Source organism: Oculina patagonica, chromosome 8 (genome assembly GCF_052425735.1).
Source record: "Oculina patagonica isolate OP01 chromosome 8, crgOcupat, whole genome shotgun sequence".
In the NCBI taxonomy this organism is placed as follows: Eukaryota; Metazoa; Cnidaria; class Anthozoa; order Scleractinia; family Oculinidae; genus Oculina; species Oculina patagonica.
This window is the reverse complement of record NC_135765.1, coordinates 15,436,244-15,453,602: the sequence shown is the minus strand read 5'-3', so window position 1 is coordinate 15,453,602 and position 17,359 is coordinate 15,436,244. Positions and strand designations below refer to the sequence as shown.

General features: G+C 38.4%; 1 protein-coding gene across 1 annotated transcript; it reads right to left on the bottom strand.

The window, feature by feature from the left end:
- Positions 1-4,702: 4,702 nt before the first annotated feature.
- Positions 4,703-16,987, bottom strand: LOC144663991 (uncharacterized). Its single transcript, XM_078525087.1, has 2 exons — positions 12,709-16,987; positions 4,703-8,257 (listed from the first exon to the last, which is right to left on the bottom strand). Exons 1-2 carry the CDS (start codon positions 12,809-12,811, stop codon positions 7,128-7,130), a joined length of 1,233 nt encoding a protein of 410 aa, XP_078381213.1. The 5' UTR covers positions 12,812-16,987; the 3' UTR covers positions 4,703-7,127.
- Positions 16,988-17,359: the final 372 nt, after the last annotated feature.

The following is a 17,359-nucleotide window of genomic DNA, read 5'->3' as shown; positions in this document are numbered from 1 at the left end:
ACCTCGTTCCCATGGCGAGGGAGTGAGAACGAGGTTGATGAATGGGGAATTACAAAAACATCTTGCCGTCATTGGTGTCTGTCAGCTTTATGAGTATACTTATACTTATCAGTTTTGGACTTACACAATTTCGTAGTACCGAACGGGGTACTTTGAGGGAACGTATGACGGGGTAAAAGAAATGTTTTGTGTAAACAGGCGAGAAAGAGGGAAGATTTGTGTAGGGGCGAGGTGGGGGGGGGGGGCAAGTGATATCCGTGGGGATAATTAATGGAAACGATTTTTTTTGTTAATAGCGCTTCGCGCCTTCGATAAGCGCTTTTTCCAACGACTTTCGAGAAAAAAACGACTGTTTTGCAGTCTATTTTGTTTAGCAAACTGATACCTATATGTCCATTGCCTTATGAACGGGATTTACACTACGTCTTCTTTTGATTTACACAGTTCAGTTAAGATCAACAATTGGTGGACAAGAAAAATTGTTCAAATTACTCTTTAGTTCACCAATCCGAGCAAAAATGTTACGCATTCGCTAAAATAAGCGCTATCAAGTAGCGTTAGGCGAAAAGAGAAAATCCGTATTAAAGTCGACTTTTGTTCGGCATGGCCTGAACAGTAGTACACGGGAACGACGTTTACTAACACTTTGGTATTTCACAACTGATTAAACAAAGTTGACGGGTGTTTTTATAACGCAATTTTATTGTGTTTAATTAGCTGTTGAAGCGGAAGAAAAATGATAAAAAAGAGAAAAAGAAATATTGTCTAGTCCTGCAAGGAAAGATAAAGAAACGAGACTGACAAGAAAAGCAAAGCCGTCAAAGTGCTCCATCGTTTGCGGCAAAGAGCTTTGATGTGTTTACATACTGATGTGTGTGGATGAAACAGAAACTACCGCCGTATTTTACTTTAAGGATCAAGACACTATCATTAATGACACTTATTTTAAAGCATTTCGACCCAAGCTCGTAATACAGTGAAACCTCGATATAATGAGCCCCTTCATAACTTTTAAGCCTGATGAAGTTATATTTTGCGGAGTTGCCATTTTGGGAGATTTTGCGGGAATCGAAAATAAATAAAGAATTCGATAAAAGAAAAACGAAATTCGACCTTTGAAGCTGTTCTCTTTTTCTAACGAAAGCGTCACACGCACACACGAGGACGAAAAATAAACCCACCATATCACCATAGAGTGGTATTGTTCTTTTCAATAACGAAAGCACATTTTTTGCGCAAAATTATTTTTGGTAAAGTTATCTTTTTTGGTGAGTAGTCATGAAAAATTCAGTAAAAATTATAACTCTGCTTGATTTTTGTACTACATGGTGTACGAATATTTTTGTTAATTTTTAAATAGCTCCATGTAAGACGTAAATAAATTTAATATTTATCACTCTCATGTAAATTATTTTTAAGTGTTTTCAAGGGTTCTAGTAAGAGGGCCTATATAGCTAGTTAGATATGTATATGCCGTTCCTCGTGTTATATAACAAATCGTCAAACGTGATTTGAGATCATGTATCTAAGTACACGTGAAATTTATCTATGAGAGGGAACTGGGAAAGAGGGAATTTGTGCGGCGACTCGTTGCTGAGCAAATATAAGGCAAATGTTGAGTTATTTTTGTGTGCTATTCAAATTGAAGTAAATAAAGAGTCAATGCGAACAATGAGGAAATCATAAAAACAAACCGATTTCTTGTTGTTTACGATGTTCTGTTTTTTTTTTTGTCATGAAAGCTGTTTTTACTGTAATTGTAACGAGTTAACAACAAATGAAAAAATGTTTCCATGAAAACTACTTGCACCTTAAAATAGTTGCCCTTTTTTGCACTGGGCATTAATACTTAAGGATTAAATAATTAACGTATATGGTGTTATATATGGTATTTCTAATTTTGCATGTGAACGTCTGCTCTGAAGTCCGTATTAATACGCTCATATCACCAAAAGATAACGAAAGTAGCAATAGAGACGCTTAAATTCAAAGTGTGTAATAAATCTTTTCTAAGAGGCAATAAGTACTTAAGGATTGCGTGGGCTTAGGTTGTTATGAATAATGACATCATACTACGTTTCGAATCGTCAGAGGATGACGTCAGATCACGTGTAATGGGTCAAGGTCTCGGTAGACGCGAGCAGTGTTTGTGTTGATCTCTTCGCTCCATCGACTTTGTTTACATCCTTTATGGCTAAAGGCTAATATTAGGTATTAGGTTTTCTTTGAGTGACTTTGGCCGCAAGAAATTGACGTACGAAAAAACTAGAATAACAGAGCGTTTTTCACCAGTACTGGCAATTATGCGAAATCAAATTAAACCAATAAAATAATGTTGGAAGCGATGAAAGCACGGTTTTCTTTTTACGCAACAAATTAAAGTCAATGCTAAGGGTAAATGGAACGACGTTTGCAATGAAGGCTCAACCTCGTTCCAATGCCATGGCGAGGGAGTGAGAACGACCATGGAAACAAGGTTGATGTATGAGGAACAACAAAAACACCAAGTCGCCATTTGTATTTGGCAGGTTATAGTCCAGTCCCTGAACTCATTTTTCCGTGCGCCTTTATCCAGGCGTGAGAAGAGAGAGTTCAGGACAGGGCGGGAGGAGACTGGGCGATGAAACGAGCGGTCTGCGCTTGTGCAATGCGTGATGCGGAGTAGGACTGGCACGAGCGCTCTTTCCGCTCTTCCGGTGCGAATTCTGGAACGGGGACTTTGAGGGAAGGTATAACCGGGGAAAAGAATTGTTTTGTGTAAATGGGCTAAAAAAGGAAGGAAAATTGGATAGGGGCGGGGGGGGGGGGAGGGAAATATCCGAGGGATTTTGAATTGAAGAGATTTTCGTTTAGCAACCTGATGCGTACGTATACGCGTGCGCGTCCACTGGCTTAGAAAAGGAATTTTGCTTTTCGTCTACTTTTGATTCACACAGAGTAGATAAGCTAGACTCGACAATATGTGGACAAAACAAAAACGATTTGCTATCCGCAACGCGCGCTTTCCATGCGCCGCACGATTTGTTGCCTATAAATTTCTCTAGGACGGGATATTAGACGGGTCAGAGATTTCTTATGTTTGCGACATTCGCTACAATAAGCGCTGTCAAATAGCATTAGGAAAAAGGAGCCGGAAAATGCATACACTATACATGCGGGAATTGATACTAAAAACGTCGACTTTTCCTCGGTGTGGTCTAAACAGCAGTCCACGGGAACGAATCGAATTACTCCGTTTAGTAACACTTTGGTATTTCACAACTGATTAAACAAAGTTGACGGGTGTTTATATAACGCCATTTTATTGCGTACAATCAGCTGTTGAAGCAAAAAAATGGTAAAAAAAAAGAGAAAAGAAATATTGTCTATTCCAGCTTGCAAAGATAAAGAAACGAGACAGACAAGAAGAGCAAAGCCGACATAGTGCGTCATCGTTTGCGGCAAAAAAACTTGGACATGTCACGGGATGTGTTTACAGTCTTTTACACACTGATGTGAGTGGATGAAACAGAAATCACCGCCGTATTTTATCTTTAGGATCAAGGCACTATCATTAACGACACTTATTGTTAAGCATTTCACCCGAGCCTGTAATATAGTAGAGTCCCGATATAACGGAGGCGATATAACAAACGATATTCTTCATCCTATTGTAACCAAAGTTAAAGCAAAATTTCTGAAACAGAACCACGATATAACAAAATCTTCGGTATAAAAAACACGATCCAGCAGTCCAAACCAGCTTAAAATGTACCCTAATAGGGTGAAATTACGAAAATACCCCAACCCCCTCCGGATAAATAAGGCCCCCAAATCTCTGACGCAAAAATCTTTCCGATAAAAAAACCCTCCTGAGTATAAATAAGCATAGGACTTATATTTAGTTTCAGTTCTGAAAGAAAGAGATAACTTAAACTTAATATAAGGCTTTATCGTAGAGCTTGTATTGTATTTTTTCCTCGTTAGAGTTCGCTTAGAGACCTGTACCGGCTGTTGGACGTGTTTCGGGTTATATATTGTCATGTTTGGAGAGTTTACCATGTGGCACTATTGTGTGCACCTAAAAATTGTCAGACGTAGTGTCCCTTCCAAATATCAACCCCGACAATTTTGAAATGCAAATTTTGATCCGAAAATAAGCTTCTGTGAAAAGGACATATGAGCCCTTCCCGAAAATAAGGAAAAGTACGTTAATACGAAAGCCCAGGGCTTATTTTCGGTATTTTACGGTAAACGAATAAATGGGATAATGCGACTGAACTTAAACGCGAAATAGATCAACAGAGATGAAAATTATCCAAACATAACAAACTAACTTTCAAAATAACGGGATTTCGTTTATAACGAGTCCCGTTGCAACGAGCATACCTTCCCACAACTTGTACTTACTGATTCTCGAGGGGGGATGGGGTGGCGGTGAACGTTGTTCGAAAAACGATAAACATTTTCAAACAACTACGCCCTGGACTGACGTTCGAAACGTCGGCTTAATTAACCTTATTATCTCGTTGTCAACGCCACCCCTCCCCCCCCCCCCCCCCCAGAAAAAACTCCCATTGTTTAAAATGGTCTTTCATTCCAATTTTAGTTACACTCCTCTGATTTATCCGGTGAAGTCTAGACTTGGTTATCCTCCTTTTGCACAACTGGTTCCTGGTTGATAAGCTTAATATTTATTTTCAGACTACACAAATCAGGCTTATCAGAGATTACTGGACCCCAAGATGACAACTAGGCCCCACGATAAACATACCGCTTGATATCATAAGATTCCATGCTACAACGAAACCAAACAACAAAATATAAACTGATATTTTTGTTTATTATTCACTGCTTGTAATACATCTAAATGAAGAACAATGACACAAGTTTTGCTTTCTAGAATGACAATGTGAATTGTTTAGCTCTCTAACTAAAAAAGTTATTTTACTTGACTCAGTGCGTTTTTGTATGAGAATGTGTCGAGGCTTCGAGGAATTGTGTCACCTGGTCACAATATCGGAATCTAAATTCTCCTTACTGAATGTCGTACTTTATTTTAATGTTCGTTCTGAGAATTTGGTCAAGACATCAAGACAATGTATCAATATTGTAGGGAGAATGTGATGTTCTGATCACATTTAAGGGCTAATGAACGACTTACAAAGAGAACCAAACCGCTGAGCAATGGTTTACCATCGTTTAAAAAGATTATAGAAATATGAAACTAAAACCATGTTTAGGGATTTGGTAAATTAATTTGTGCTCGGAAATAAACTGTAGTTTCTTTAAGACTTTTCCCTTCAAGCTTAAGTTTGAAGTATGAAAGTCTATTACCATGGTAACTTGGTGACACAGCCCCTTTAAACTGCCAAGTAACACACTACGTTTATACAATCCAACAAGTTTAGAATGAGCTAGCCTTTTTAAGCCTTTCTTTTGCAAAAACGACGATAACACTGCACGAAAAACCACCTTTTGTCTGCATTTGATTCTTTTCAAAATGGAACTTGATCTAGGAACGTACGAAATGTTGAAGTAATCAGGTTTTGAGCATTTTAGCGGTACACTTTTAAGAAGAGCGGATATTTTAGTGTAGAAATTGAAGCATTGAGCAAAAGCATTTTAGTAAGGAAATAAAAGCACGATGCACAAAAGCCTATTTTCCAGATATGACAAAGGTTTATAAAGGCGGTGTTTTTGGCGTACCCTTTTTTATCTCGACAGCAAAGGCGGTTTTTCGTGCAGTGTTAGTCAAGTAAAGCCATCAATGATAAAAGTCACTACAGGTTATGTCAAATTATTTCAGTTCTACGAAACAATTCTACCTTGCCCCAAATTTGACAACAAATGTCCACGAACGCGAAAATTCTTGGATTCTGTTTCGTATTAGTTTTAAAGAAATTTATTTTCTGAATTTATTCTGAATTAAGTTCAAATCGATTGAATGTGTTTTGTTAATATAATACATTACAGAAGACTTAATTTCTTGAGCTGGTGATTGGAACACAATGAACGATATTCTAATAACTGTGGTTAAATAACAGTCGCGGAGCGAGCGAAAAGCTTTTGAATACACTAAAGCACCACTACTGTAGTATTGCAATTTGAAATATTATTCAATAACTGTACCTCTGAGCTTTATGTAACGTTAACATAACCTCGAGCTCATTAAATATGATAAATATTTTCTGGGGTAAAATATTCTTAGATAAAGTAATACGATTTAGTCTTGTAGATTAACGTTTAAAGACAAAACATTTAGAGAGCGAATGAATGCGAACGATTCGAATTCTCTCCACTACTTAACAGTCAAAGTTGAACACCTTGAAGAGAACTTGTTCAAAATATACCCAGACTCGCGTATAACTAGGCTTGGAAAAACTCACTGAATTGTTCAATTCCTCAAAGAAAAAGATCCTTTTATATGTAGTAATAAGCTTAACTACAAATTCAAGTTTTTATCCTTTCTCTCAGAGCGTCGAACACTGAGTGAAAAAAGCGAGAGCGAAAAATTCATATACAGTGCAGGAACAATACAATCAAGTAACTTAAGTTTGATGAAAAATGTCATAAATATGAAGGGAAAAACAGGTTGCTTATTCTTGTAAAATGAAAACTGCTTTATGATAGAAAGCCGTTTTCAAAAAAATTCGACGTTTCAACAATATTTTTTTTGTAAAATTTAAGAGAAATTCGAGCGGAACGTGCGCGCCTTTCTCCATATTTTAAATTATTCTATCATCGTCTACTTTTCCTAATGGGTTCCTATCTTTGACGAGAAATGTTCCGCTAATGCAAACCATTATTGTTGTGTAATTGCTGTGATCTAGAAAGTTAAAAGTCCACGGTGCTTTCTCTATTCTTAGAAAGCTCGATTTATGCCATAGACGGCACAAAATAGACTTTTACCGACCGACTACTAAAAAAAAAACGCGCGAGGCACAAAGTGACACTTCGCGCGCGAGTTTTCCTCGTGTGTCGCGAATCGCGAGAAAGAAGAAAATTGCATTTAATTTCGATTTAAATCAACATTTTTGCTCAATTTTTAAATTATCGTTTCAAAGTTCAAATATATCTATTCGCGAGACGATTACGAATCCATAGCTAAAGTTTGTTAAAATCTGGTTACCTCTAACATTTCTCAGTCAACTATCACCTTTAATTTTCGGAGCAAATCCTCCGTTTCTTCTCGCTCTCATGATTTTCTCAGTCTCGGGGTGAAACTCGTGCAGATGCTTCATAAAATCGGAATTTTCCGTAAACGTGCTGCCGCAATCTTCGCAAACGAACATTTTCGAGCGCCTCTCTCGGAATCCAAACTTGTGCACCACGCCGTGAACGCGTGTTAAGTGTGCCTCGAGGGAACAACGCTGCGTAAACGACTTGTCACATCGGCTGCACTTAAATGGCTTTATTCCTGTGTGTGTCCTTATATGGCGCTTCAGATCGAACGTGTCATTGAAGCCTTTGGTACAGAACTGGCAATGATAGCGTTTGTAAAAAGAGTGAGTTTTCATGTGGCGATTGAGAAGGCGTTGCAGCGTGAACGAACTGTTGCAGATCTCGCATTTGTATTTAATGTCCTCGCTTTCGCTACCCTTTCTGGCCTGTTCCTTATTTTGGAGATTCGTGAGGCACTCTTGTTGCTGGTGAGACGTTAGGAACGGATGGCTGTGAATAAAGAAGTGGTTGCCGTTAAACTGCGGAGCGGGCGCCGGCTGTGGAATGCTCGGGCACAGCGAGGACTCCCGATGACCTTCCGAAACATGCCGAAGGTTCAGCGACACTTCCCGAAGTCCATCCAAAGATGTACGAACGGGTATTGATTCGGGAATGGACGGGACTCTGTGCTCGTGGAAGTTCACAACACCGAAACTGTTCGCTGTCAATGGAAAATGATGTCTCTGATTCAAGGTAATGACAGAATGCTGCTCTGGCGAATGGGCATGATGTACCTTCGATAAACCGTTTCTTGGGACAGAACTGATTAGTTTAGGAGGCGGTGGAAGCTTTTGTAATTCATACCTTGAACTTATACTGCTCCACCAAAACAAATCGTTACATTCATTTAACCGTTCAGTAGTCGCTTCTCGCTTCTCATCTGGTTCTGTGGCGAAGTCAGCTTCGCTTTCATATTTCAATCTAGGCATGGGAGTCGCCATTTCTTGTTCCAAGTCTTTGCTTAATAAACTATCCTCGAAATCATCCCTCTCCGTTTTTTCCTCGTCAGTTAATTCGGCTTCTATCATTTCATCTGGCGAAGTAGGCTTTTCATCTGAGAAAGCAACAAAAGAAGAATTTCACGTGAAGTATTTGTCGTTCGTAAAATCAAAACAAACATTAACAGCAGACAGGAGTTAATTACGAAAAAAGTGTTTTATCTTTTCGATTTTTTTGGAAGTTATGAATCATGAATAACACCACGAAGGCAGTTATTTAATAGCTTAGTTTTGTAAATTACGTCAAGCGTTAAGAGAATTTCTTCCTTCACTTGCACCGATAAACAAATTTTATTTTACGGGAAAGTAACCCATTTTACTGCTTTTAAAAAAACCCTCGAAAAAAAAAACCTCACAAAATTTATTAATAGAAGATGGCGAAAGAAAACGTGCTCTTAAAAAATTCACCACCGAGGCAAGATTTTGGGTAAATAAGGTGTTTCAGGGTGTTTCCCATAAAAGGAATCATAAAAAATGTCAAATTTCAGCAAGCATACCCGCATTTGGCAAATTGAATGTGTTGTGTCTCCGCAGGTTTAATAAGCTCACAGTCTAAATTAACTATAAATATCCACGGGTTGTATTTTCAACACCTTTGGTTTTTCTGATCTCTGGGCAATTTATCTGCGTTGTGAAATTAATAATGAACGCGAAACATCTGCAGCGTTTGAAAAAAGTTTCAAAGATTTCACGAAGGGTAAATCAAACCACCGCGTTGCTTCAACACGAAAAAAAAATGCTTTTTTTCCCGTTTTCTAAGTCAGTACCCGATGTAACCTGCTAAAGGGAGGAGGAACAAATATTTCTATTTAATTTTTGCCTACAATCGAATACAAGCTACCCCACGTGTTTCTTAATAAAGAAGACAATTTAGTCACCAGGAAAATAGGTGAAAACTGTCTTAGGATCACGCGTTTATTTTACGCATTCAACCCGCATAACACTTTACACTTTTGAGATTTTTGACACCAACGCAAAAACTAATTTTAAAACTGGTTACCGGGATAAAACACAAATTTATTAAAACAGGACAAAAACGATGTCTGTATCGTATCATATTTCAATGCCACGTTTTTGAAATATCATATTCTGCGGTTAGAAAGAAACGCCGTATCGAAAAGTAGAAACCCTTTTGATGCTGTCAAAACATGAAGTAGCTAATTCCTGAATTGTCTCGACCTTGTTTCGTAATTTTCAATCATCTGTTATCTGATAGAAATTGCTTTTCGAAACAACTTTCTTTATCATAAGAGGAGGGTTTTCACATCTCTCGTTCTCAAACCACAAGAAAATTCGATACCTTACAAACAATATATATAGTCGTGCTTCGACGGGTTTTAAACGAAATTTTCCTTCTTGGTATATAAAGTTCACTCTAAATGGTTTGTCGGTTCGCAATAAAATTAAAGTACAATGTCGAGGGTAAAATTGCACACCATGACAAGATTTTTAAAAGGAGGGTTTTCCTATTTGAATAAATGCGATCAGAGTTAGGTTCAACTCACTTTAATTCCACATGTAACAGAAAACTTCACGAAATTTTTTATTCGACTCAGGCGTGTGGTAAAAACTTATGTTAAAAATGTTTTTCACACATCGTACTATCCCCGGGTTTGCTTTCCAAACGAGAAACATTTATTTGGAATTCGTGGTTGGTATATTATATGAAACGTAGAAATTAAAAGTTGACAAAAGGCCTTTCTAGAAGGTATCTCCCTTTCACCTGTATACAGGTGCGAAAACGAAAATTGTACAAATTATTTTCTACGCTCTGCGGAACTTGTCTAAATTGATGTAACCTGAGAAATTGTAACTGACTTTGAAAGGTTTCGATCCAAAGGTTTTGGGACTGAAACGAAACGAGACCATTTTGAAAATGAATACAATATCTTTTACAGTTTCTCAATACTGAACAGGTTGAATAAACTCATGATTTACTAGGGAAAAACTACATTTATATCTTTTACAAAAACTCTACAAGGAAAGCAAACAAATATAGAGTTCGTAATTTTATTTTCTGTGTAATTTTCACTCAAAGGGATTCTCCTTCTAACATTTTGATTTTACGCCATGTACACAAATTGACAAAAGATACAAATCTTCTATCTCGATTTGACTTTTCGTCCAAGATATAAAATTCGATACTCGTCAAAATCTTCACACCTTTATCGAGGCTCAAAGACAAAGTGAAAAGGAAATATATAATTACATTTGAAAGAAAAGCACACAAAATGGTTATAAAATCTTAGCGAGAAAAGCTGGAACGTGCGTGGCACTTAAAGACAAGTTGGCGAAGTAAACAAACAACCGGACAAGCATACATGAATTGTCGATTTTTCTAACATCAAAGACAAAGAATTTTATTTTATAGAGTGCACGAGTTTTGTTCACACAATAAATCCATAAAATCATATTGTGGTCTAACTTCTTTATCTTGCTTGACAAGGACAATGATTAGGTTTCGAAGTGACAACACAGGAAGGCAACTCTTCCGCTTTCGTACAGTAATTTTGTAAGCTTGCATTTCGTTGAACAAACTTGGCGCTGATGGCTCAGGCGTTTTCAGCTCGCTTTCTTTCTATTCTACTCAATTAAAGCTAGCTTGAGTCACTCTAATTTCATTAATTTGGACACCTCGCAGAAAAAGAAAATTTATTGAATTAAAAGCCCCGCGATCTTCTCAGTCGCAAAGTGGTTTATTAAATGAAATCTATCACCTAGTACGAACCTTAACAAACACCGTGGTGAAAATTAAAATTCTATTAGCAGAGAGCATCAAAGTAGACGGGGCAAACTGACACGCTAAAATCTGCAAACGCCCGCCCGCACGAAAGTTTCGAGAGCAAAATCTGTTCCTACGAAACCCCAACTTGTGCTTTCGATTTACAAGAAACGCGCGCCATTCTTGAAGTCCGATGCGGAAACATCTAGGCATATTCTCTAGAGTTCTACTTTTCAGAAAAGCCTTTGATCGAAAGGCATTTACGTTAAGGGGTTAAGTAGTCTTTCTGTCAAGTTCGCGGCCAAAAGAGGACGAATTAGAAATTGGAACATCTGCTCTGTTCCCTCAACTCAAATGTCCTTGTCCGGCTGATCGTGTTTTAAGACGTCGGTGCTTTTGCGCCTAAAAATGCTCGAGTTAAGTGTTATGAGCCTTGTCTTGTACCGACTCGAGCCACTGGAAAGCTTCTTAGAAAGGCGTGGAAAAGAAAAAGGACAAACAAAAGTGCCGACCGGGTTTTTGTTTTCGAAATAATGCGTCTAAACACGGTGAAATTGACAAGTGGAGAATCGGTTTACACGTCATTTGGAAAACCACGAGAAATGGACAGCATCTGAAAGATCTCGCATTTTAAGTGATGGGAATTTACATAAATTTAAATTAACCATAATTGTTACGACCGGAGCGATTGATTTCTTGCGCTAAATTTCCGTGATCGATTCTTGCGAGTGCGAGGGAAATTCACGCAAAGAAATCGAAACGAACGGGGAAAAGATCCGATTGAAAGAACCGGACGGAATAATTTTGTTTAACGGAAAGCCACGCGCTACGTTCTAAACGCTATACAAAATCTTTATTGTATGTCAATTGATGTATCCATTAGTCCCTTTGTGAAATGGCGTTTATCACTACACAGTGTAAAATTTGAATATGAATGAATCAATGATCTTCATTGTTGAATTCTTTTTTCTTGATTATCTTTGCAACGAGACCAAAACACTTATCTGCAATTCGGAGCGATATTTAGCCAGCTAAGCGGCAGAAATCAATTCGGCGCCGAGCGCGGCTGTCATTTGCTTTGTGTTTTTTCCTTCAGTGTACACAATGTAATCACTGAAAGCTTTCGAATTACTTTCCGTGACTAGGCAGCGTGTGTTTTTACGTGCACACAGACTACAAACATTACCGTGTAATAGGTTGTGGCACAAACAGGCCCCTATCGAATATCCGCTGCATTTAACCTCAATTCTAAGCCCGAGGAAAGCGGAATACATTAAGCGCGTCCAAATTTTCGCATCTCCTCTTCGACCTGAAAAAAATCAAAATCTACTTCGCCAAAACGCGAATTTTCTGCTCGCGATCGTAAAAAGCTCTTAAACGGAAACCAATTGGCAAAGCCGTGATTTCTGCCGATAAGCATCGGTTTACTATTTGTAGTAACATATCCCTATTGTTCTTGAAGTTGCTTTCTGAACACCCCGCAAGGACAACACTTCGGGCCTTTAAAAAGTCCCATCTCGAAGGAATCATAACAACCGCAGCCTCCAGGCGTACAGTCGAAAAGGCGACATTTTTGCGCGAGAGAAATAAAAATTCATTCCGTTATAGCACCGTTCAACCACCAACATCTGCGCGTGTAATTCTGTGACACTTTATAACGGTGAAACATCACACAGGAAATGTTAGGAAGAAACTTCGAACAAAATCGTTTGTCAAAGGGTCAAGTAGAACAAGGAATGAACAATATTCTAGGCTTAAGGCAAGTTCAGTTCTTCTTGGACTTACCTGGCTTATTTTCTTCGCACTGAGCGGGCATCGAGCCTTCCAGAACTTCGCCGTCTTCAGCGCGTCTTGGCTTCTTGTTCTTCACCAAAAACGATTTCGGCATCTTGAAATGCGCGCGGGTCCACGTATGTACAAGTTCTGTAAACCACGGAAACCACTTCTTTCAAGTTTAGACAAAACTGCTTTAGCCTTACCAGGTAGAAACTGTCGAAGCGAAACGCTAGCCGAGAAGAAAAACCACGCAGTCGATGTCGCGCGTACGAGAAACGGTTTGATAGAAGCCTTTTAACCGCATACGCGCCAAGCGAGTTTGGCTGGCTGACTCAGCCGGAGGACCGTTACCTTGTTTGCAAGCTTATTCTTTCTCCCCGAAGCGCGGGTGTGATCATCTGATATATTGTTACGCACCAAACAATGTTAATTAATTTATAATGTACAGCACCTATCAATCATCCGATGAGCCAACGTAGAGTCAGAAACACAGTTTAACAATGGAAAAATCAAAAAACAACAAACATTAACAAAGGCTGGAATCACGTTTAATTTACGTCGAACCCCCCAATTATAATTTCGCCTGAGAGCAGTGACTCGCGCAAAGTCAAATTCGCGTCAAATCCACGCTGAAACTAGACACGTTTTGGTTAAAAATTTCTCAGATATCCCACGCGAATTTTTTTTCGCTACTTTCTTGTGCCCGGACTCGCGAGAGTCGCAGAGGAGGAGCTTCACGGCAAAAGCCAATTATTTCGGTTAGCAAACAAAACGTAGTAGTATTTTTTCAGATAATGGAATTGTAATTCACAAACGACAGAAAACGCTGTTAAATCTTTTGTTCCTGTGAACCTAGGTGTCCATCGAGTCATTATAATTACATCTGGAATGAAAAATAGCCCCAGAGTTTTTTTCTTTTCAAGAGCGAAATGGGGAATTTTTCTTTCGCTAGGCAAAGACGGCGGAACAAAGGAAAGAAAAAAAAAGATGAAATTTGACTTGGCAGTCCGGTTTCGTTTACTGTTTGTCTTTCGTGTTTGTAAGGTTTAATTTTTAAAAGGGAGTATGAATAGTGTTTTTTAATTCGCGTAAGGCGATTGTCCGATTCAATATGCTTTTAACCGGGAGCAAAATGCGCCAGTAAAAAGCAATTTATCTTCGTTAATTCCCTTCTGTCTGTGATATCCTCCACATTCATAGTAACGGATAGTTGCTTTTAACAATGCTAACGTAACGGCTGAAGGCTATTGGGTTTATTTCTTGCCAGCCAACTTCATTAAAATGTAAGCGAGAAGTAGATGGGTTTATGCAAATCAAGCGATGAGGCCTCCTGTTGCTCGTAATATGTAGCAGATAACACGATAAAACGCCAAACCACGCTCCGAAAATTCATTTCACCGGCCACGAAGTTAATTTAATTTCGCCTGAGCATATTACACGATTAAAAACTGATTAAAGCTACGATCCACAGCGAATTACACGTTCAACGAAGATGATTGACTTTCACGCTTTATGCGAGAATAAATTACTATGCGGTTTTTTCGCTGAGCAAAATATTCACAAGGCAGAACAACAGAGCACAATTTCATTTATTTCGTGTCATGAAATTGACGCGCTTTGACAAATTTTCTATTTTTATTTTTAACGATCGAAAAAGTGCACGATTTCCTTTGTGCAAGCATAAAAGGAAACTAATATTATGGTTATGGTGAAGAATTTTTTCTATTTTCGTTACAAAACATTAAACTGTTTTGGAGAAATATTAAAAGGTGTTCTTCTTTTCGAGTGAAAGGAAGCAATTCAAGCTGGTAAAATTCTTATTATGAAAGCGCGTGTAACTAAGCCACTAGATGAATGGAAAGCGATACGTCTCGCACCTCCTGTCGAGCAGTAAAACCACACGTCTTGAAACAAAGAACGGCGAGAAAACAATCAAAACAACAAAAATATAGCATGCTCATTTTGATTTTAACTCACGTCGGGGAATCCAGCTCAAATTTGAAGCCTTAATGCTTTCTATTCTTTTCGACTTCGCGCCCTGCAGCGTGTGTTATCAAATTCGGAGATCGGCTAAAAGCTTCCTAAGTGAATGTTTTTCTTCCAGGCAACCGGTCCAACCGTTTTATAACAAACAAAACCTTTGGTTTTGAACGAGGACCAGCATTAATTTTAGAAACACAGAATGTTATCCGATAAAAAATTCAATAGCTTAATTTCTCGGGGCGTGGTGTAAAAATTTAGAGCAAGCCAAATATTTATGTTTTCCCGAAAACACTGAGAGCTCCGTCTCACTCGCAACTGGCTTTATTGACGACAAATTATTTTGTCTTGGCGATCTCATTAAACTCTTTGCCTCCAGCTGTAGGGGAGAGATGTCAAGGCGTCTTTTAATTTTGCGGCACGGTTATTAAAATTGCTTTACGACTCGTGTGCCAAAATTGCCACCACACGCTTTCAGCGAGTCAAGCAAGTGAATATTTAATTTCAATGCTTTCGCTGAATAACACTCCGCTTAATTCTTAACAGCGACAACAGCACTTGCCAAATAGTAAACCAAATAGATTCAAAAAGTAGAAAAACATAGGGTTCATGTTAATAGTGTCAGTATAAAACCAGTTAAGCACAGCACTAGAAAAATCCACATGAACCAATATACACAATTTTCACAGTGAAACTACAGCCAAAACAATACAAAACTAATCACGAGCTATATTATCTATTTAATATACCCTGTATAGTGAAAGAAAGACCGCCGACAAGCGAAAATAACTTCACATGTTAACAGAAAAATGAGTTAATCAAGCAAATGTTGAATTATTCTCAGAGGTAAAATTCGCGCGCGTGAAGACACAAGAAAATTTGTTTTTTCCTTCCAGCCTCCGAACGGAATGTAAACAAGAGAGCCAATAACACTAAGTTAGTTGATACACGTTTTCTTTAACTAAACCAGGATGTCCATAGGCGTATATACTTAAGATCTGAGCAGATGGCACCTGCTGCAAACATTAGCTACTTACATCGCGGAAAGCAGTTTCATAATAGACATTTCGGTAGTTGTAAACAATCAGCTCTTGCGCGTGTTTAAAGCCCATTTACGCGAGGCCCGGCAAACTCCTCGCGTGAGCGTAGGAAAACCCGTTGACAATCTTGCGAAAGCGTATGTCAGATTTTTTCGATAACCGATGTTTTGATATTCCGCCAACTTGTCAACGAAGTAAAGCTCATGTTCAAGAACATGCACGCAATCGATAATCACAAGTCCAATTTCCATAAAAAAAAAATTCCCTCTTAACATGACAGGTCGGCGCAAAAACTGCGACAAGCTATTAAAAACTTTTTAATTTTCCCAGCAAACGCGCGAAATAGAATCTCGAACGCCTAAATGTATGCTAGCGTGCATTTCACAAGCCATGTAACTCGAGAATCCGTCTTTTTAGGAAAAGAAAACTCGACAGTGCTAAATGGAAATGTTTCAAGTGGCTTGGTTTTTGGACAGTTTATAATTCACGGAAGAGTATTTGTGAGAGCATAATCTTCGTGACAGACTCGAAGCGATGGCCTTGCCCTCTTGCTAAAGTGTTAAACGACTTTTTAAACCGAAACAATGCTCGACCTTTGGCTTATTTTGTTGCACACAGGTAGTCTTTTATTTTAACGGTTCGGTGCATCTTAACCCGTTAACTCTAATCTCTTGTTGGTAATCTTGTTTAGGGTCAAGATGTTTTGGGCATTAAACATTCCAGGTCGATAAGAATCCCTTGGAAAGGGCTGGAACACAGCCCGCGATCTTTAAATTATTTTCTTTTAAAAAAATAAAGAGACAAGACGAGAGCACTTGATCTTTACAATTCTCCAAGCATGTAAGTTTTACGAGGCCCATGATAATTTCAATCGATTACTATAATGGCGGATAGAATAGTTCCCATTTGAAAGGCCACAAACCTCGATCAATCAGCAAGCAGGGCATATAACACTTGTTATAGGTATGGCTGCGAACGGAAAGCAAAGCGTGCAAAAACCCCACCTCGTGTTGATATAACAAGGGTGCAACAACACTTAGACATCACAAAATATTTCATGGTCTGTTAAGCGGCGAAAATCCCGAAAATCCCTTTTAAAATACTTTCCTATGAAATGTACATTGTGCACTGGGGCGGCTAATAAGCACAACAAAAGTAAATAGGTATAATTTTAAAAAATAAGCGATAAAACTATTCCCCAGCTTGGAATCTCTTTTAAAACCTTACTACTTGAGGAAGAAATGTTTTCTTAGCGCGTTGACATCAGATTAAAACGGAACAAGACAAGTCTCGTAAGACCAAGACAGACAGACCATTATCATACAGCCTAGATCTTTTCGGCGATTATTCTAATATTAATAATCATCTGACTTGATATATCGACGACAAGAAATTTTCCCCAAAACACGACAAGAACTTTAAATAATAACAAGTTCTAAATAACTGATTTTTAATAGGTTGCAGGGTTTAAGACAGCTACAAGCTACCACAATTGTACAAATTTATGCTATACGTTGAGAAATGTTTCGGCAGCTTTCTCCTTGCCGATAAATTGTACGCGAGCACGTTTGTGGTTTAATAAAGTTTGTACTTTCAGCAAATTTTAGATAGCGCGTTAAAAAACAACAACAATTCACAAA